The sequence below is a fragment of the Lepidochelys kempii genome, chromosome 1 (genome assembly GCF_965140265.1).
Source record: "Lepidochelys kempii isolate rLepKem1 chromosome 1, rLepKem1.hap2, whole genome shotgun sequence".
NCBI classification, from domain to species: Eukaryota; Metazoa; Chordata; order Testudines; family Cheloniidae; genus Lepidochelys; species Lepidochelys kempii.
The window spans coordinates 267,085,286-267,107,070 of record NC_133256.1 but is presented as its reverse complement, the minus strand read 5'-3'; the positions used below and the strand labels follow the sequence as shown (position 1 = coordinate 267,107,070).

At 44.1% G+C, this 21,785-nt stretch overlaps 1 protein-coding gene across 1 annotated transcript in view; it reads left to right on the top strand.

The window, feature by feature from the left end:
- The window catches only part of CFAP54 (cilia and flagella associated protein 54), a 207,597-nt gene that overhangs the window by 57,877 nt on the left and 127,935 nt on the right, over positions 1 to 21,785 (top strand). Inside the window, exons 21-26 of the mRNA XM_073327473.1 lie at positions 4,438 to 4,608; positions 7,631 to 7,723; positions 8,671 to 8,856; positions 10,008 to 10,150; positions 19,971 to 20,118; positions 21,329 to 21,484. Coding sequence (XP_073183574.1) covers positions 4,438 to 4,608; positions 7,631 to 7,723; positions 8,671 to 8,856; positions 10,008 to 10,150; positions 19,971 to 20,118; positions 21,329 to 21,484 — 897 coding nt within the window. The remainder of the gene's footprint in view (positions 1 to 4,437; positions 4,609 to 7,630; positions 7,724 to 8,670; positions 8,857 to 10,007; positions 10,151 to 19,970; positions 20,119 to 21,328; positions 21,485 to 21,785) is intronic.

The following is a 21,785-nucleotide window of genomic DNA, read 5'->3' as shown; positions in this document are numbered from 1 at the left end:
AATGGCTGGCTGGGTGTCCATAAAAGAGAGCTACCCGTGCCCTTCATTTAACACAGCTCCCCATCCTTGTGGCACCGCTCACCAGCCCAGCTTTGCTTGGCACCGCCCTGGCCGTCAAGATCCCGGTCCTCGTCTTTGGACTTGGAGGTGGGGTCCAGATACTCGCACTGGAGCTGGCACCAGTCGGCACACAGACGCCCCAACGTGGGCACAATTCCATGGCTGGCGCAAGGGCAGGGGCTGGCACAGTGGCCCTTTTGGACCCCCTGGGCATATCACTAGGTCCAGGGTACCTTGTCCAAGGGCTCCTGGTCAGTGGTATCTGAGACTGGGCTGCCAGCAACCTTGGCCAGCTGCCCTGCCCCCAAGGGCACTGAGGGGACTCCGGCCTCAGTGCCTCCCCTGGAGCTGGCCCCTGCTCCTACAGCTGATCCAGGGATAATTGACCCAGAACAGGAGGCTGGGCAGGAGGCTCCAATGGATCAGGAGGTCCAGGATGACCCTGTTCCCCCGCTTGCATCCCCGTCATCCTCTCCAGACGAGGCAGTGCCAGGGACTTCTACTTCAGGGCTACCGCCTATAGACAGTGATGCCCACCAGGACATGCTGCGCAGGGTGGCGCGCAATATGGGTCTACAGGCTGAGGAGGTGGCAGAACAAGAGGACTGTGGACATACTGGCCCCAGAAGGTCCATCCAGGGTGGTCCTGCCACTTATCAAGACCATCCAGGTCAACTCGAAGGCCTTGTGGCAGACCCCAGGCTCCATTGCCCCCACAACTAAGGGTGTAGGAAGGAGGTACTTTGTCCCCCCTAAGGGGCAGAAGTATTTGTACACCCACCCACAGACCTGCTCCTTGGTAGTGTCGGTGGTGAATGAACGTGAGAGGCACGGGCAACAAGGACCTTCTTCTCAATGAGAGCAAGTCAACCCTGATACCAGCTCCAAGGATAGAGTTTCTCAGGGCAGTCCTGGACTCAGGGCATGCCTGAGCATTCCTGCTGGAAACCCATTTTCTAGTGATCTCAGATGCCATACAAGATCTCAGACAGTACCCTACCACTACAGCAAGGGCCTGCCTGAGACTACTTGGTCGCATGGCATCTTGTACATTCGTGGTTTAGCATGCCAGGATGCGTCTCAGACCTCTCCAGATTTGGCTCATGTCAGCGTACTGCCCAGGATGTGACAGTCTGGACTCTGTGGTCACTCTTCTGGGTCACGTCCTCTAGTCCCTGGGCTGGTGGCTCAACCAACAAGACGTGTGCAAGGAAGTCCCCTTCCACAGACCTCAGCCCTCCCTGTCCCTGGTAATGGACATATCGGTGCTAGGGTGGGACGTGCACCTGGGAGACCTTCAGACACAGGACCTCTGGTCTTAAGATGAGCTCTCGCTCCACATCAACATCAAGGAGCTGAGAGCAATTTGATTAGTGTGCCAGACCTTCCAGGCCCACTTGAGGGGTCAATGTGTGGGAGTCATGAAGGACAAAACAACTGCAATGTTTTACATAAAACAAGCAGGGTGGCACCTGTTCCTCTCCCCTCTGTTGGGAAGCCCTCCAGCTGTGGGAGTTCTGCATAGCCCACTCTATCCATTTGGAGGCAAAGTATCTCCCAGGATCACAGAACGAGCTGGCGTACTACCTCAGGAGATCGTTCCGCAACCACAAGTGGTCCATCCAGCTGGATGTCGTCCTCACCATCTTCTAGATATACTCCCCATATTGATCTCTTTGCTGCGCGAAGCAACAGGAAGTGCCCAAGGTTCTGCTCCTTCTGGAACCACAGCCAGGGCTCCCTTGTGGATGCCTTCCTCCTCCCATGGTGAAATCATCTCATGTATGTGTTCCCACCATTTCCTCTCGTACACAAGGTCCTGCTCAAAGTCTGGAGGGACAAGGCGGCAGTCATCCTGGTGGCTCCGGCGTGGCCACATCAACACTGGTATGCCATGCTCCTGGAGCTCTCGGTAGACACCCCGATCATGCTACCACTGCTCCCGGATCTGATTACCCAGGACTGTGGTCGCCTTCGTCACCCAGACCTCCAGTCTCTCCACCTCATGGCCTGTAAGCTTCATGGCTAAACCCCATGGAGCTCATGTGCTCGGAATTGGTCAGGGAAGTTCTGCTTGGTAGCAGGAAGCCCTCCACTAGGGCCACCTATCTGGTAAAATGGAGGCAGATTGCGATCTGGTGCTCCCAGAGCCATACTGCACCATTGCAGGCCCCCATTCCTGTCATCCTGGAGTACCTGCTGCAGCTCAAGCAGCAAGATCTGGCTGTTTCTTCCATCAAGGTGCACCTGGCAGCTATCTCTGCGTTCCACCCGGGAGTGGCCAGGCGCTCCATCTTCCTCAACCCCATGGTAAGCCACTTCCTCAAGGGCTTGGAGTGCCTGTACCCACAGGTTAGGTAGCCCATCTCTGCATGGGACCTCAACCTGATTCTTTCCAAACTGTTGGGAGCTCCATTTGAACCATTGGCAACTTGCTTACTCCTGTATCTATCATGGAAGGTTGCTTTTCTGGTTGCCATTACTTTGACGAGGAGGTTCTTGGAGCTCAAGGCCCTCACTTCTGACCGTCCATACATGGTCTTCTTCAAGGACAAGGTGCAGCTCAGGCCTCACCTGGCTTTCCTTCCAAAGGTTGTGTCTCAGTTTCACTCCAGCCACGACATTTTTCTGCCTGTGTTTTAACCTAAATCTCATGTGACCAGCCAAGAGCAACGGCTCAACTCTCTGGATGTTCGATGGGCGCTTGCTTTTTACATTGAGCATACTAAGCTGTTCTGAAAGTCGAACTAGCTATTCATGGCGGTAGTAGACCATAAGAAAGTTCTCCTGGTCTTGTCACAGAGTATCTCATCGTGGATTACCTCCTGCATCCGCACCTGCTACGAATTAGCCAATGTTCCAACCCTGGCTCTCACAGCCCATTCCACGAGGGTGCAGGCCTCATGAGCAGCGTTCCTGGCCCAGGTGCCAATTCAAGAAATCTGCATGGCAGCGACGTGGCCCTCAATGCACACATTTGCCACTCATTACGCTATAACCCAGCATGTTAGAGATGATGCAGCCTTCAGCCGAGAAGTGCTCCAGTTTGTCATTCCATAACTCCGACCCCACCTCCAAGGTAGGACTTCGTAGTCACCTAACTGGAATCGATAGGAGCAAGCAGTCGAAGAAGAAAAAATGGTTACTTATCTTCTCGTAACTGTTGTTCTTCTAGATGTGTTGCTCATATCCATTCCAGACCCACCCACCTTCCCTCTGTCGGAGTAGCCAGCAAGAAGGAACTGAGGAGGCGCAGGGTCCGCAGGGTCATATATTGAGTGCCATAGAGGCGTCACTCCAGCGGGCTCCACAGCCAACCCGACGGGTGCTGCTAGGGGAAGACATTTCTGACGACTGCGCATCTAACTGGAATAGATACAAGGAACACATCTTGAAGAACAACAGTTTCAAGAAGGTGAGTAACCATTTTTTCCAAAAAAAATCCTACTATTAAATTTCCAAGACCTACTCCTTTTACCCTAACTGTGCCTCCATGTTGCTGCAGGGAAGGTGAAAAATCCCACTGCACATCTGCCACTTTGGTCCAATGGGAAAAAAATCCTTCCTAATCCCCAAACAGGTGCTAGATTACATCTAGAGGGAGGAAGGGTGAAGCAGCTAAAGTGGACAAAAGGCCCTCCAAATCCAAGAAGAGGTTTAAATTAATGGGGAAAGAGGGAAAGCAGGGCAGTCAGCTCTCAACCACCCTCCCTCCCCACTGCCTGGCCAATGGGAAGCGGAGGGCCCATGGAAGAGGAGGAGGGGCCCAATCCTGCATTCTCATGCATGTCCTCTTCCACTCTCTCATATTTTTTCTGAGCTATTTCACTGCCAGTCCTATCTGTATCTCACTCAGTGAGATAAAGTGGGGGACAGGGGGCAACCTAAGCTTCCTTCCCAAGCATGGCTGTTCCTAAAGTTTCCTCCCAGAAGTTTCTCCGAGTTAGCTCTCCACTTCTCTCAGATCCCTTTGATCCCTTTTATGTCTTGATTGGAGCTAACAAGAGTTGCCTACCAGCATTAATCTTTAATCAGCACCAATAATAATTACTCACATCTTTCTCTACCGTTATAACACCTCAGCTTGGGGTGACCCATCAAAGAGCCCTGCATTCCTGTTTTTGTATATTGTGAAATTCAGTTTAGCACAGAGGACTTACACGATGCCCCATTCACCACTTAAAGCCCACTAATCCTAAACCCAGGCCATAACTGATTGATGGGGCACTATGCGTGGGCCTCAGCATTGTGGAGAACTTTATCATACTGTAATATTCATTTTGGAGATGTTTTGCAAATATAAAATGTGTTTTGATTTTTCTCTTCTGTTTGGTTTTTCACCTTCATTTTGTATTCTATTCTTATTTTTCATCATAGGATGCATTAGCTTTAATTCAGAAGGTGGAAGCTGAACAAAATGCATTGTGCTCCAATCTGAAACAAGCTATCTCTAGCAAGAAAAACAGAATCCCCCCTCCTCCTCTGTTGCTTTCCAGATCACATTGCTCCATGACATTTAAACCAGCCCCATTCACCTCAGATGTTCAGGTAATGCTTTTCATAATGACTCCATAAGAAAGATGTGAAACTATAAGTGGCAGTGAAGAAAGTTGCTTCAGCAATACCATATTTATCACAGTGCTCTTTGTCATTCTTAGGTAGATTATGTTGTTTTAACTGAATAAATTCTAAATTCTCATCTCTGTGAGTCACTGGTGACTCACTGTTGTGAACTTGACATTTACCAGCAACATTACTCCTTTTCTTTTTAGGAAAAGAAGTACTTGTGGCACCTAAGAGACTAACCAATTTATTTGAGCATAAGCTTTCGTGAGCTACAGCTCACTTCATCGGATGCATACTGTGGAAAGTGTAGAAGATCTTTTTATACACACAAAGCATGAAAAAATACCTCCCCCTACCCCACTCTCCTGCTGGTAATAGCTTATCTAAAGTGATTACTCTCCTTACAATGTGTATGATAATCAAGTTGAGCCATTTCCAGCACAAATCCAGGTTTTCTCTCCCCCCCACCCACACAAACCCACTCTCCTGTTGGTAATAGCTTATCTAAAGTGATCACTCTCCTTACAATGTGTATGATAATCAAGTTGGGCCATTTCCAGCACAAATTCAGGGTTTAACAAGAATGTCGGGGGGGGGGGGGGGAGGGTTGGAAAAAAGAAGGGGAAATAGGTTACCTTGCATAATGGCTTAGCCACTCCCAGTCTCTATTCAAGCCTAAGTTAATTGTATCCAATTTGCAAATGAATTCCAATTCAGCAGTCTCTTGCTGGAGTCTGGATTTGAAGTTTTTTTGTTGTAATATCGCAACTTTCATGTCTGTAATCGCAGCTGTAGCTCACGAAAGCTTATGCTCAAATAAATTGGTTAGTCTCTAAGGTGCCACTAGTACTCCTTTTCTTTTTGTGAATACAGACTAACACGGCTGCTACTCTGAAACATTTATTTTCCTGTGGTCTGTTCTCTTCTGTTACTGCCATATATCATCCGTTTATGCTACCTGTCAAAAACTAATCCTTCTGCTAAGCAGGCACTATGCACACTTCAATTTGATGTTCCAAATAACCACTATCTGCAGTTTTTTCAAGAGATGAATTTTAATAGTAAATCTTTTCAAACATGTTCATGCTGTGTATAGAAATGGTGAGGACTCAATTGCTGTTCCGAGTTATAAACAAAATTCTGGAAATAGTGTTTTCAGACTTCGTATATTTATTATGACCAATTGACTGAATTGCAACTTTGAATTCACTGTGGGACAATATCTTTCCATTTATGCCCTAAGTAATAATTTTTAAAAGTTTTAAAACTAGTTAAAGCATCCAATATTTAACATTTTGTAATAGGTATGGGTATTTATTCCACTTTAATATATGGCATAGTAAGTTTTTAACAGATCTTATAGGGTATTCACCACTAGATGGTGCAATATGTTTATTTTTTTTATCCTTTTTTCAAGAACAGACTTTTTCCAGGAGCCCTTTTTCCCCCCTGAAGGTACATGTGTGTGTTAAATTGAAATCAGAAAGAGATTTAAAAAAAATCCTTGTTAATTAAAATTGCATCCTCTCCTAAATTACATTTAAATAAAGGTACATACATTTCTTGCATTGAAAGTCAAAACAACTCCAAATCTATTCCCTTATTAATTAAAAAATGGTTTCATTTTATGAAAAAAAGCCTGCCATATTTCACTATATATTTGTTTGCTTGAAAATGAACCGATTGTTTAATGACAATTAGTTAAAAGTTAAGCCAAAAATTCAAATGATAAGAACAGGTAAAATGATATTTGTTGAGAATTTTAGTTTGGTATGTTCAACATTGTGCATATTTACAGTGAAAATGTAACCACTCAATTTGTTGGATTTTGTAAAGAAAGGTGCAACATAACCTAAAACAAAAAGGGTACATTCTCGTGTGAAACTTTAAAGAAAACTGTCACCAACTGAATAAAGCTGTAATAGTAAGAGACAGAGTCTGATACTCATGTGAAGTAGCCTCTTGCTTTACAAGTGGAATTGTTGATTTCAGTGTGACCAGGCATGAAGTATTCAACAGGAGTAAGGGTATCAGAATCTTGCCCTAAGTTATTTGTGATTTTGATTATTTAGTACTGATATATGGAGTTATGTTCTTCCTTTAGTTCTATTATTTGTTTTTACAAAATAACACAGTGTCTCGAAATGTAGAGAAACAAAATAAGTCTGAGTGATGCCAACATAATTACATGCTTTAAGGGTCTCTGGGGTGGAGTATTTCATTTTTAGATTATGGATTTGAATTCAGTCTTATTTGTGGTCTATTCATAGGCCTATTGTATGTAAACTGAGGTGATCCATTTCCTAGTGGACAATGTCTTTATCCAGTAGAGCACTTAACCAAGCTTAATTTTATGCATGTAAATAGTTGTATTGAAGTTAATGGGCCCATTTCAACATTGTTAAAGTCAATGTGAGTTTTTATATAGACTTCAGTGGGCTCTGGGTAAGGTCCAGTCTCACATGCTCATTTGTCTAAGTACTTTGCTGGGTCAGGGCCCAGGTGTCCACATCATTAAAACCACCATCACAAATGGCACCTTTATTGGCAGTTCAATTTGAGAGTAAAAGGACCGAATGAGTGGGCATGAAAACCTAACAACTCTCTCACCTGTAGAGGTGGTCCCCTTGGGTCATGTATGAGCCTCATTGGAAAGACAGTAGAGCAGCAGTGTACGTTTTTGGCTATGTCTATACTTTGAGCTAGGGGGTCTGATTCTCATTGAGCTAGTGTGAGTATGTGTGTGTGTGAGCAGAGGAATCACACCCCTTGCTTGTAGAGTTGACATAGCCTTAGTCATTGTGTGTTTTTGTACCTGCTTTCTTACTAAACTGTGGAATCATTTTCTAGTGCCATTAATCTAACAACTTTCATAATAATGACATTCACTTTAAAGCCCTTATTCGTATTCAGAAAATGTCATAAATTCTTCATTAGACAATATTGCTTCTCACAGTAAATTTTAATAAATTAGAGATAATGGTAGATGTCTTTTTCTCAAAAGGTTTCCTGGTACAGTATTTTGGGCTGCATAGCAGCAGGAAGCAATTTAAAAGTAAGGTTAAATAATCATCATCTTCCAAATGCAGGAGAAAAGGTAAGACCAAGATAAAACCTGTGCAAGTCATTCTCCCTCATTGAATGACTCACTATACAGCTTTCACTGGAGTGTGTATCTATCACCTCCTCCATTCCTCATCTGTATCTAATCAGCTAGTTGGCCAAATCTTTGGTATATTTTTGACCTTTATTTGAAGTGTTTTAAGTTCTGCAGATCTTAAGACACTCTACCTTCAACTCTTTTGGAATAATACGTAGAATGTGTCCGAGATGGTTACATTAGAGTCCATTTTTACTATAGCTGTTTTCTTCAAGGAAGTCTCTACAAAATAAAGAATAAAACAGATGAAAGTATAAAATTTATTTACAATTTCTATCACTAGCTGCTTACAAGAATATAGAAATAGACAAGGAGAAATTTAAAACAGATTTGAGAAATAAATAAAGGTAGTTCTTTTGATATTTTTATTAAGTAAAAACAGAGATGGAGCTATATTTCCTTTTTTAAAGGACATTACCTTAGATTTATTTTCACCCCACTCTTGGAGATTTGAAGGTGTCACTCCTCAGTAGCTGTCACATTCAAACATGAAGGCCACTATATTCTTTGGGAGAGAGAACTTGAACCCTTTTAGGCTATATACTTAGCTCTTCTGTGTGTCCTCAGTCACCCTTCAGAAAGGGCCTAATACTTTTTTTCTTTCTGCTTTCAAGAAAGGAAGCTTGTAGACTATTTGCCTTACAAATTTCTCCAAGTATACTAACATAATCTGATCATAACATTCCATGACATCTGCCATGGAAACTTCACATATTTTATAGGCTAGGTACATTCTTTGGATCAGTGAATTTGATGGGTTGTAACTTTGATTATATGAAAAGTGATTAAAAAAACCCAGAAGGTCTTACAATAAAGGTTTACTGTATTTTATTTACTTTTTTGTTATATGCAGTGCACATAATTAGAAATATTTTTGTTAACAGATACCAGCTGATGGAAAAAGCCTTCTGGAAATAAAAGGCTTAGATCCCAATGAAAAGTACATATTTGCAGTTGCAGCATACTCCTCGGATGGAAAGCTTATTGGTGATGCCATTGGGGAAACAACTAAACCAATCCTTGCTTATCCACCACTTTCTGCTACTACTGCTCGAGCATACCTGACTCAGGTAGATTGGATTTTTAATGAATAGATACATGTTTTTAATTTGGTTCAAGATTTGTTTCTGTCCCTGAGAATGGTGGTTCCAAACCTTATTTTAGTCAGGTTACAAGATAAAATTTCAGGACTTGCCAACAAACATAATTAGGACAAATCACAACTTTAAAACAACAAACGATAGACTTTAGCACTCTTACTAATTCGGACTTCAAAAACGATGTGGGACCATCTTAAGGGGGAAGATGTTTTTGGACTACGTCTCTTGTCCTTTTCTTTCTTTTTTTCTATGTCGGTCGCTTCCTGTTTAATCCCCTTTTAGTCTCTTGGGGTTTTTTTTCCCTTAGCATCCTCCTCTTTCCTTTTGCGTTTTGGGGTTCAGGCCAACAGCAGGAGATCATTCAAATGAAACTCTGAGGAATGGGGATTAAAGATTTGATTAAACTTTCCAGGAGCTAAATCCAACCCCTCCAAAGGAGAAACCAGCAACAGGTTTCAGGAAAACTCTGTGAGGCAACTTTGTTATACTTCTTATAAACTTCGTCTCAACAAGGAGGAATTTGAGGGAGCTGCACATTGGGCAGAGAGTGAAACCTTCCAGCCCTGTTGATTTTGGAAAGCTGTGAGAAAGGTTCTCCTAGATCTGCAGAGGCAAGAGCTGTGCACATGAATGGCTGCTCATTTTTGTGGATCCATTTGCATCCCCTCATCCATGGCTGCTGCAGTAGTAGCAGTTGTAGAGGAAACCCAGAAGGAGTTAGTACAGCTACGCAAACTGTAGTAACACCTACATGATTCCCATACAGGACTCTGTGCAGCTGAATGACCAAGGCCTTGTTCCACCCTTTCTGATGCTAGTGCTGAAACTCAAGTCCTACAAATTCTAGCAGAATCAAATGAAGGTTATATTTATTTTACTCAGATATGGTTCTGATAGTATTCTCACAAATGTTATAAACTTCCATGAAATGTAGAAAGGGGATAGAATTACAAGAGTTAAAACCTTGCTTATTACTGTAGTGAGAATTGACTTGGTATGGCTATGTAAACAACAAGGAAAGTCAACAGCTTTATTTGAATTAACACATTCATAATGATATTACTTGCTAACAACTTTTAGTATAAAAATCATGTCATTTCAAAACTATGCTTTTCTTGTAGATTGCCTATCAGACAGATAACTATACATTAGCCAAAAAAGCATTTTCACCAATGTGGGACTATTTTGTCTTGGCTCCTTCAACACCATCTGCTGATCTAGCAGTTATTTCTGCTAGCAACAATTTGACTATATCTCAGAACAGGTAATTGCCAAAAATGATTTTTAAATAGCAGTCAATTGTAAATGTGTACCATTTTATTTTGCAGAGTAACAAGCTGTGAAATTGTGCTGATACTCCTAGCATGAAAAATGCTCTAAAAATAAATCACAATTGTTAACTTTGTCATACAAAAATATATAGTGTCATGAAATTAGCACAGAGTTTTCATTATAAATGGTATCTCTAGTATTTGCATATTTTTCCTTTGTAACAGTGTTTTCTCAGTCTAGACAGGTTAAATTTTTAGGAATTGTTCATTAATTTTGTTAGCCTCATTTTCTGATGCCAAGCACAAGGCGCCTGGATCTAGACTTCCAGATGGTATGAGTAAGGCTAAAATTTTGTCATGGATATTTTTCGTAAAAGTCACAGACAGGTCACGGGCAATAAAGAAAAATTCATGGAAGCCCCCTGACTTTTTTGCTAAAAATATCCATGATAAAATGGGAAGGAGCTGGGCAGCTGCAGGGGTGGCTGGGAGATCGGGGGCCTCCACCATCTGTGGGGGCTCAGAGCTGCAAGGTCCACCTGCCCTCTCCCTGGCAGTGGGGAGCTGCTGGGATCCTCCTGCTGCCGCCATTGTGGAGAGCTGTGGGGGCACCCCTGCTCCTCACGGTGGCCCGGGGCTATGGAGGTCCCCCACCCTCACTGCGCAGCAGGGAGCTGCGGGGGTCCCTCTACCCCACCATCGTGGCAGGAAGCTTTGGGGATCCCCCTGCTGCCGCCACAGTGGGGAGCTGCGGGGATCCCCCTGCCTACGGTGGCTGGGGAGCTGTGGGGTACCCCCACTGTCCACAGAGGCTTGGAGTTTGGGGGTCTGCTGCCTCACGTGGCGGGATTACCTCACAGCTCCCTGCTGCTGCAGGAGGCAGCAGGACCCTGCAGCTCCCAGCTGTCAGGGCTGAAGTCATGGAGGTCTTTGGAAATTCGGAGTCGGTGACTTCTGTGACCTCTATGACAAAATTGTAGGCTTAGGAATGAGCACCTACAATTCCAATTGAAATGAATGGGAGCAACAGGGGCTCAAGAAATGCTGAAAGCCAGGTCTCTGGTGTCAAGTGGGGCACTCAAAATCTGTGGATATTTGCAAATTGTTTTTAATTAAAAAATCTGCCAGTATATTTTTAATATACTAAAATATTTTAGGAATAATCCTTTAAAAATTATGCTACCTATAACTAAATAAAATTCCAACTATATAACTGTGATAAAGGAAAACATGGAAATAAGTATTATAAGGTTTTCATAATTACAAAAGTTTTAATTCAACTGTCCATTAAAACGCCATAGGTACAGTCACAAAAGCAAGCAAACCTGTAATGAAAAGATAAGAGGAAAAGACACATTGCGTTTTGATGTATAAAGTAATATACAAAAAAAAATCAATATACAATTAAATGTATGTCGACTGCTGATAGATTAACAAACATTTATCCAAAACATCTAGTATACATCCTCATCTTCTTTTAGGGATTATTGTGTAAATTAGAAAACTTTGGCATCACTATTGAAATAAAATATAAATAAAATATTCATAAGCTTCAGTTTTGCCAGAAACAACCCAGGACATTAAAAGCCTAATGTAAAGAATTCAGAGCACAGAAAATAACTCTTTTTCTAAAAACATATATTGCTCTTACTTCTTCATATTGTAATCATAATACATTCCCATTCCACAGCAAGACCAGAGTCATTGTAGTTGATTCCTATAAAGGAGACAATGCTATAAATTAGGGAAATTAGGAAAGTATACAAAATATTATTTGAAAAAATAATTGTCTTCTTCATATTGTAATCATAATACATTCCCATTCCACAGCAAGACCAGAGTCATTGTAGTTGATTCCTATAAAGGAGACAATGCTATAAATTAGGGAAATTAGGAAAGTATACAAAATATTATTTGAAAAAATAATTGGGGGGTCAGACTTGGCAAGACTCCTTCCTTTCCAAAGATTCCAGAGTATCTAATAGTCTCATATAAATACACATTATAAAGTCTTTTGTAAGCTTATTTTTGTGAAGTACAAAGCATTATTTAATTTAAATCCTTGTTAGAAATTTTGGGACCTGAACAGGCCCATAGTACTCCCATTTTGCACTGGTTTTTCATTATCTTTTTTCCAAATCTTTCTTATTTTTTCCTAAACACGTAATGTTTTTTTGTTACAAATTTAACTTTGATGAAACTATATCCAACTTTGAGTTATATGAATCAGTTTTAAAGTGTAGGTTTTGAATACCTGCTCAAATGCTTTCTAGAGATTTGCTTCTCCCTCAGTTCCAGATCCAACTCCCATTTAAATTAATAGAAATTCACTCATTGACTTAAATGAGTATAGGGTCAGTCCCTTAAATCTTAGTCAGCCTGTTTCAATTTGCTTAGCCATAGATCTCTGATTGGCTAATTTGACTACATTAAGGGTATGTCTACACTACGAAATTAGGTCGAATTTATAGAAGTCGTTTTTTTTGAAATCGGTTTTATATATTCGAGTGTGTGTGTCCCCACAGAAAATGCTCTAAGTGCATTAAGTGCATTAACTCGGCGGAGCGCTTCCACAGTACCGAGGCAAGCGTCGACTTCCGGAGCGTTGCACTGTGGGTAGCTATCCCACAGTTCCCGCAGTCTCCGCTGCCCATTGGAATTCTGGGTTGATATCCCAATGCCTGATGGGGCTAAAACATTGTCGCGGGTGGTTCTGGGTACATATCGTCAGGCCCCTGTTCCCACCCTCCCTTCCCCCGTGAAAGCAAGGGCAGACAATCATTTCGCGCCTTTTTTCCTGAGTTACCTGTGCAGACGCCATACCACGGCAAGCATGGAGCCCGCTCAGGTAACCGTCACCCTATGTCTCCTGGATGCTGGCAGACGCGGTACGGCATTGCTACACAGTAGCAGCAACCCCTTGCCTTGTGGCAGCAGACGGTACAGTACGACTGGTAGCCGTCATCGTCATGTCTGAGGTGCTCCTGGTCGCCTCTGTGAGGTCGATCAGGAGCGCCTGGGCAGACATGGGCGCAGGGACTAAATTTGGAGTGACTTGAGCAGGTCATTCTCTTTAGTCCTGCAGTCAGTCCTATTGAACCGTCTTATGGTGAGCGGGCAGGCGATACGGACTGCTAGCAGTCGTACTGTACCATCTTCTGCCGAGCAACCATGAGATGTGGATGGCATGCAGTCCTTCTGCACCGTCTGCTGCCAGCCAAAGATGTAAAAGATAGATGGAGTGGATCAAAACAAGAAATAGACCAGATTTGCTTCCCCCCCTCCCCTGTCTAGGGGACTCATTCTTCTAGATCACACTGCAGTCACTTACAGAGAAGGTGAAGCGAGGTAAATCTATCCATGTATCAATCAGAGGCCAGGCTAACCTCCTTGTTCCAATAACAACGATAACTTAGGTGCACCATTTCTTATTGGAACCCTCCGTGAAGTCCTGCCTGAAACACTCCTTGATGTAAAGCCACCCCCTTTGTTGATTTTAGCTCCCTGAAGCCAACCCTGTAAGCGCCCCTCCCAGCGTCAGAGCAATGGCAAACAATCGGGCATCTGAGAGTGCTGTCCAGAGCACTCACAATGGAGCACTCTGATGGGGCTAAAACATTGTCGCGGGTGGTTCTGGGTACGTGTCGTCAGGCCCCCGTTCCCTCCCTCCCTCCGTGAAAGCAAGGGCAGACAATCGTTTCGCGCCTTTTTTCATGAGTTACCTGTGCACACACCATACCACGGCAAGCATGGAGCCAGCTCAGGTAACCGTCACCCTATGTCTCCTGGGTGCTGGCAGACGCGGTACGGCTTTGCTGCACAGTAGCAGCAACCCATTGCCTTCTGGCAGCAGACGGTGCAATACGATTGGTAGTCGTCCTCGTCGTGTCCGAGGTGCTCCTGGCCACGTCGGCTGGGAGCGCCTGGGCAGACATGGGCGCAGGGACTAAATTTGGAGTGACTTGACCAGGTCATTCTCTTTAGTCCTGCAGTCCTATTGAACCGTCTTATGGTGAGCGGGCAGGCGATACGGACTGCTAGCAGTCGTACTGTACCATCTTCTGCCAGGCAGGCAAGAGATGAGGATTGCTAGCAGTCGTATTGTACCATCTTATGCCAGGCAGGCAAGAGATGAAGATGGCTAGCAGTCATACTGTACCATCTTCTGCCAAGCAGCCATGAGATGTGGATGGCATGCAGTCCTTCTGCACCGTCTGCTGCCAGCCAAAGATGTAAAGGATAGATGGAGTGGGTCAGAACAAGAAATAGACCAGATTTGTTTTGTACTCATTTTCCTCCTCCCCTGTCTAGATCACACTGCAGTCAGTCACAGAGAAGGCGCAGCGAGGTTAATCTATCCATGTATCAATCAGAGGCCAGGCTAACCTCCTTGTTCCAATAACAACAATAACTTTGGTGCACCATTTCTTATTGGAACCCTCCGTGCAGTCCTGCCTGAAATACTCCTTGATGTACAGGCACACCCTTTGTTGATTTTAGCTCCCTGAAGCCAACCCTGTAAGCCGTGTCGTCAGTCGCCCCTCCCTCCGTCAGAGCAACGGCAGACAATCGTTCCGCGCCTTTTTTCTGTGCGGACGCCATACCAAGGCAAGCATGGAGGCCGCTGAGCTCATTTTGGCAATTAGGAGCACATCAACCACCACACGCATTATCCAGCAGTATATGAAGCACCAGAACATGGCAACGCGATACCGGGCGAGGAGGCGACGTCAGCGCGGTCCCGTGAGTGATCAGGACATGGACACAGATTTCTCTGAAAGCATGGGCCCTGCCAATGCATGCATCATGGTGCTAATGGGGCAGGTTCATGCTGTGGAACGCCGATTCTGGGCTCGGGAAACAAGCACAGACTGGTGGGACCGCATAGTGTTGCAGGTCTGGGACGATTCCCAGTGGCTGCGAAACTTTCGCATGCGTAAGGGCACTTTCATGGAACTTTGTGACTTGCTTTCCCCTGCCCTGAAGCGCATGAATACCAGGATGAGAGCAGCCCTCACAGTTGAGAAGCGAGTGGCGATAGCCCTGTGGAAGCTTGCAACGCCAGACAGCTACCGGTCAGTTGGGAATCAATTTGGAGTGGGCAAATCTACTGTGGGGGCTGCTGTTATGCAAGTAGCTCACGCAATCAAAGATCTGCTGATATCAAGGGTAGTGACCCTGGGAAATGTGCAGGTCATAGTGGATGGCTTTGCTGCAATGGGATTCCCTAACTGTGGTGGGGCTATAGACGGAACCCATATCCCTATCTTGGCACCGGAGCACCAAGCCGCCGAGTACATAAACCGCAAGGAGTACTTTTCGATAGTGCTGCAAGCTCTGGTGGATCACAAGGGACGTTTCACCAACATCAACGTGGGATGGCCGGGAAAGGTGCATGACGCTCGCATCTTCAGGAACTCTGGTCTGTTTCAAAAGCTGCAGGAAGGGACTTTATTCCCAGACCAGAAAATAACTGTTGGGGATGTTGAAATGCCTATATGTATCCTTGGGGACCCAGCCTACCCCTTAATGCCATGGCTCATGAAGCCGTACACAGGCAGCCTGGACAGTAGTCAGGAGCTGTTCAACTACAGGCTGAGCAAGTGCAGAATGGTGGTAGAATGTGCATTTGGACGTTTAAAGGCGCGCTGGCGCAGTTTACTGACTCGCTTAGACCTCAGCAAAACCAATATTCCCACTGTTATTACTGCTTGCTGTGTGCTCCACAATATCTGTGAGAGTAAGGGGGAGACGTTTATGGCAGGGTGGGAGGCTGAGGCAAATCGCCTAGCTGCTGGTTACGCGCAGCCAGACACCAGGGCGGTTAGAAGAGCACAGGAGGGCGCGGTACGCATCAGAGAAGCTTTGAAAACCAGTTTCATGACTGGCCAGGCTACGCTGTGAAAGTTCTGTTTGTTTCTCCTTGATGAAACCCCCCGCCCCTTGGTTCACTCTACTTCCCTGTAAGCTAACCACCCTCCCCTCCTCCCTTTAATCACCGCTTGCAGAGGCAATAAAGTCATTGCTGCTTCACAGTCATGCATTCGTTATTCATTCATCACACAAATAGGGAGATGACTACCAAGGTATCCCAGGATGGGTGGTGGAGGAGGGAAGGAAAATGCCACACAGCACTTTAAGCACAGCACTTTAAAAGTTTACAACTTTAAAATTTATTGAATGACAGCCTTCTTTTTTTTGGGCAATCCTCTGTGGTGGAGTGGCTGGTTGGCCGGAGGCCCCCCCACCGCGTTCTTGGGCGTCTGGGTGGGGAGGCTATGGAACTTGGGGAGGAAGGCGGTTGGTTACAGAGGGGCAGCAGTGGCAGTCTGTGCTCCAGCTGCCTTTGCTGCAGCTCAGCCATACACTGGAGCATTCTGGTTTGGTCCTGCAGCAGCCTCAGCATTGAATCCTGCCTCCTCTCATCAAGCTGCCGCCACATTTGAGCTTCAGCCCTCTCTTCAGCCCGCCACTTACTCTCTTCAGCCCGCCACTTACTCTCTTCAGCCCTCCACCTCTCCTCCCGGTCATTTTGTGCTTTCCTGCACTCTGACATTATTTGCCTCCACGCATTCGTCTGTGCTCTGTCAGTGTGGGAGGACAGCATGAGCTCGGAGAACATTTCATCGCGAGTGCGTTTTTTTTCTTTCTAAGCTTCACTAGCCTCTGGGAAGGAGAAGATCCTGTGATCATTGAAACACATGCAGCTGGTGGAGAAAAAAAAAGGGACAGTGGTATTTAAAAAGACACATTTTATAAAACAGTCGCTACACTCTTTCAGGGTAAACCTTGCTGTTAACATTACATACATAGCACATGTGCTTTCGTTACAAGGTCGCATTTTGCCTCCTCCCACCGCGTGACTACCACCTCAACCTTCCCCCCTCCCTGTGGCTAACAGCGGCGAACATTTCTGTTCAGCCACAGGCAAACAGCACAGCAGGAATGGGCTCCTCTGAGTGTCCCTGAAGAAAAGCACCCTATTTCAACCAGGTGACCATGAATTATATCTCACTCTCCTGAGGATAACACAGAGAGATAAAGAACGGATTTTGGTTGAATGCCAGCAAACATACACTGCAATGCTTTGTTCTACAGTGATTCCCGAGTACGTGTTACTGGCCTGGAGTGGTAAAGTGTCCTACCATGAAGGACGAAATAAGGCTGCCCTCCCCAGAAACCTTTTGCAAAGGCTTTAGGACTACATCTAGGAGAACCGCAAATGCCAGGGCAAAGTAATCCTTTCACATGCTTGCTTTTAAACCATGTATAGCATTTTAAAAGGTACACTCACCAGAGGTCCCTTCTCTGCCTGCTGGGTCCAGGAGGCAGCCTTGGGTGGGTTCGGGGGGTACTGGCTCCAGGTCTAGGGTGAGAAACAGTTCCTGGCTGTCGGGAAAACCGGTTTCTCCGCTTGCTTGCTGTGAGCTATCTACAACCTCCTCCTCATCATCATCTTCTTCGTCCCCAAAACCTCCTTCCGTATTGCCTCCATCTCCATTGAAGGAGTCGAACAACACGGCTGGGGTAGTGGTGGCTGAACCCCCTAAAATGGCATGCAGCTCATCATAGAAGCGGCATGTTTGGGGCTCTGACCCAGAGCGGCTGTTCGCCTCTCTGGTTTTCTGGTAGGCTTGCCTCAGCTCCTTCAGTTTCACGCGGCACTGCTTCGGGTCCCTGTTATGGCCTCTGTCCTTCATGCCCTGGGAGATTTTCACAAAGGTTTTGGCATTTCGAAAACTGGAACGGAGTTCTGATAGCACGGATTCCTCTCCCCAAACAGCGATCAGATCCCGTACCTCCCGTTCGGTCCATGCTGGAGCTCTTTTGCGATTCTGGGACTCCATCATGGTCACCTGTGCTGATGAGCTCTGCATGGTCACCTGCAGCTTGCCACGCTGGCCAAACAGGAAATGAGATTCAAAAGTTTGCGGTTCTTTTCCTGTCTACCTGGCCAGTGCATCTGAGTTGAGAGTGCTGTCCAGAGCAGTCAGAATGGAGCACTCTGGGATAGCTCCCGGAGGCCAATACCATCGAATTGTGTCCACAGTACCCCAAATTCGAGCTGGGAACGTCGATTTAAGCGCTAATCCACTTGTCAGGGGTGGAGTAAGGAAATCGATTTTAAGAGCCCTTTAAGTCGAAATAAAGGGCTTCACTGTGTGGACGGGTGCAGGTTTAAATCGATTTAACGTTGCTAAATTCGACCTAAAGTCCTAGTGTAGACCAGGGCTAAAAGCAGTAATGGCTAGTGAAGACTGCAGAAGGGGTTTAAAGGAGAGAAAAACACTCAAGCCTTGCACCATTAATCTCTGTTGATGTCTGGTAAAGTCAGCTATGTGAACAAGTCTACAGACCCTTCGTTCCTTTATTTTCAGCTTTCTTATAGGACAATAGTTCTAAACCTTTCCAGACTACTGTACCCCTTTCAGGAGTCTGATTTGTCTTGCATACCCCCAAGTTTCACCTTACATAAAAACTGCTTGCTTGCAAAATCAGACATAAAAATACAGAAGTGTTACAGCACACTGTTACTGAAAAAGTGCTTACGTTTTCATCTTTACCATATAATTATAAAATAAATCGATTGGACTATAAATATTGTACTGTATATGATATAGAGCAGCATAAACAAGTCATTGTCTGTGTGAAATTTTAGTTTGTGTTGACTTTGCTAGGGCTTTTTAGGTAGCCAGTTGTAAAACTTGGCAACTATCCAGATGAGTTTATGTACCCCCTGGAAGACTCGTGCATCCCCTTAGGGGTACCTCTGGTTGACAACCACTGTTATAGGAGACATAATCAGTGAAGGGAAGCAAATAATTTACTCTTTATAGCATAAAAATGCAGGTTAGAAGCTATCAGGCTAAGGATTTAAAAAAGAAGAAATCCTCTGGAAAAAGCACAAAAATACTGCACTGAGAATTTTGCCCCAAAACATCAACCAGAAAAAGGAAAATATTATGAATACTTAATTAACTCTTTGGTATACGAATAGTGCTTTCAGTGTGCATGTATGTACAATGGCTGTCACAGTGGGGGCCCTGATCCCTGAATAGAGCTTTTAGGCCAGGGGTGGGCAGACTAAGGCCCATGGGCCACATCCAGCCCGCCAGCCGTTTTAATCCAGCTGGCTTGCCCCACTCCTGCTCTCCAGTCTGGAGCACCCTCTTACACCCCAAATCCCCAGCCCTACCTCAGCCCGAGCCCTCACTCCAACCCTCTTCCCCAGCCCAGAGCCTCTTCCCGCACCCTGAACTCCTCTTTTCTGGCTCCACCACAGAGCCCTCACCCCTTCCTACACCCAACCCCAGTTTTGTGAGTATTCATGGCCTGCCATACAATTCCATACCCAGACATAGCCCTCGGACCAAAAAGTTTGCCAACCCCTGTTTTAGGTGCTACCACAACACAAAAGAATAATAATAAAAGACAGCCATAGAGGAAGAAACTGATTAAAAAGTAAATAGCCTGTTATATCCTTGAAGTAACTTCCAAATTGTCAAAAGATGATGATACAATAGCATGACTATGTTAAAAGGAAGAACAATGAAAAAAGCCACCCTGGGGTACTAGCTGCCCTGCGTAGGCCAAAGCAGGAGAATTTTCTCCTCTAGTCCAATGCTGACATCACTGGGCAGAGTTAAGTGAAATTAATCTCATTTGCATCAGCAGCAGCAGCAGCTGTATTAATCCTTTTGATTTATGTTACAATTGGAATTTGTATTTTCACAAATTATGCAGTTTATATGTGGAATGTCTATATTGTAATATGTACTTTTAAGATTATTTTTCCTTTTTTGTATTTTGTAGATTATGTCTTGATGCTGTATCTCAGACTTCTCCAATCCTCTTGAACCTCTTTCTTAGGAGCATTTTTATTATTAATGAGATTAATGTTAAGGAAGGAGCACTCTTCTGTGATTCCATTTGTTCGAAAGAGATACTGTACAATGGACAAGTATGTTTGGCTTAAAACTAATGCTGGGGTTGAGTTTATCTTTTTGATTTGACCAGTTGCATCTCAAAATTCACTGGTATATTTTACAATGTATTAACTGTAACTGCAGTGTCTCACATTCTTCATTAGCATGGTATCCATCAAGATACAATCTTCTGTGTTTTTAAGGTTTCAGAGTAGCAGCTGTGTTAGTCTGTATTCGCAAAAAGAAAAGGAGTACTTGTGGCACCTGAGAGACTAAATAAATTTGTTAGTCTCTAAGGTGCCACAAGTATTCCTTTTCTTTGTGTGTTTTTAAGGTCTGTTAACACATGCTGACATTTTTGTATCTTTGGTAAAAGGGCTGTTTCCAGATCAATTATTCCCTGATTAAGGGGAAAAGCACACTGAAACCAATGGAAGGACTTCCATTGGCTGCAGTGGGGTCTGGATCAAGTCCTAAAAAAAGAGGAAAAAATCATTGTTAATGTTGTGCTACTTCAATGTTGCTAGAATTTTTTCTTTATAAATGTTTTTGTGACTTGACCTGTTTGTTTGTTTTTTTTTACTGTTAAACTTGTAATAGGATATTTTTGACATACTAGCCTGAGTTCTTTCTTGCCTCTCTGACTCCCAAAAAGAGTGATATCGTATTTCTTGAAGATAAGAATGCAAAGTTATATCAACTCAACTTTCACTCCATTTCTATTCCAGGTCCCATTGCACTTCTTTTGTCTAAGGATCCAATGCTGTAGCCCCTACTCATGTGAGGCATATCAATGACTTCACTGGGCCTGCACACATGAGCAAGAGCTGCAGAATTGGGACCAAAAATGTCAGGTTAAGAAGGGAGTTGATACCTTCCCATCAATTAAATGAGAGAGGTTAGCATGTGAAATTTCTACTTTGCTAAAAAAATTTTTTTGTGCCACAGCCTCTTTCCTTGCTCAGTGAAAAAGGAACTGAGATTGAGTCAAAGGCTTTGAAAGCTTATAGTCAAACGTCACAATTAGTTCACAATCACAGTCTTCCTTTGGAGTCATTGACAATACTGCTTTCTCTTATATATTTCTAGCAGGGATCACTGCAAAGCTTATTCCAAATTCACACATCCTACATCCTAGCAATTATACTGCTGCTTAAGATACAAAATATCTTTATTCTTCTACCCTCTGAGATAAGTAATTTAAACAGAATTTACATCTGAATAAAAATGTTTGTTCATTTACAGGTTGCTAGACTAGCTGAATGTGAGAGAATGGTAGTGGCGATTGAACTCAGTAATTGGTTAAATGATGCAAATTATGCCCTGCAATCTGTTGTTCAATGTTATGGTCTCCTTGCTCCGATTATCTATCACAAGATTGCTTCAGTGCCAGTAGTTCAGGTAAGATCATTTAAAAGAGAGGCAGCTTGCATACAAATCTTCTGAATTTAAAATTTAATATATAATGAAGTAGACAGAAGGTGAACCAAACTTGTAGGCTCTGTGTTCTTAGGAGCTTATTGAGAGCAAAATTTTTAATGCTTTTGATAACTTCACAACAAACAAAGTATTTATTCTATGCATGTCCGGTACTGTATAGCTTAAAATCCATGAATCTAGATTCTTTTCTCAGATATGCTAGTGTAAATTCAGAGTAATTCCCTTGAATTCATGGGGTACTGTGGTGGATTTAAACCATGGC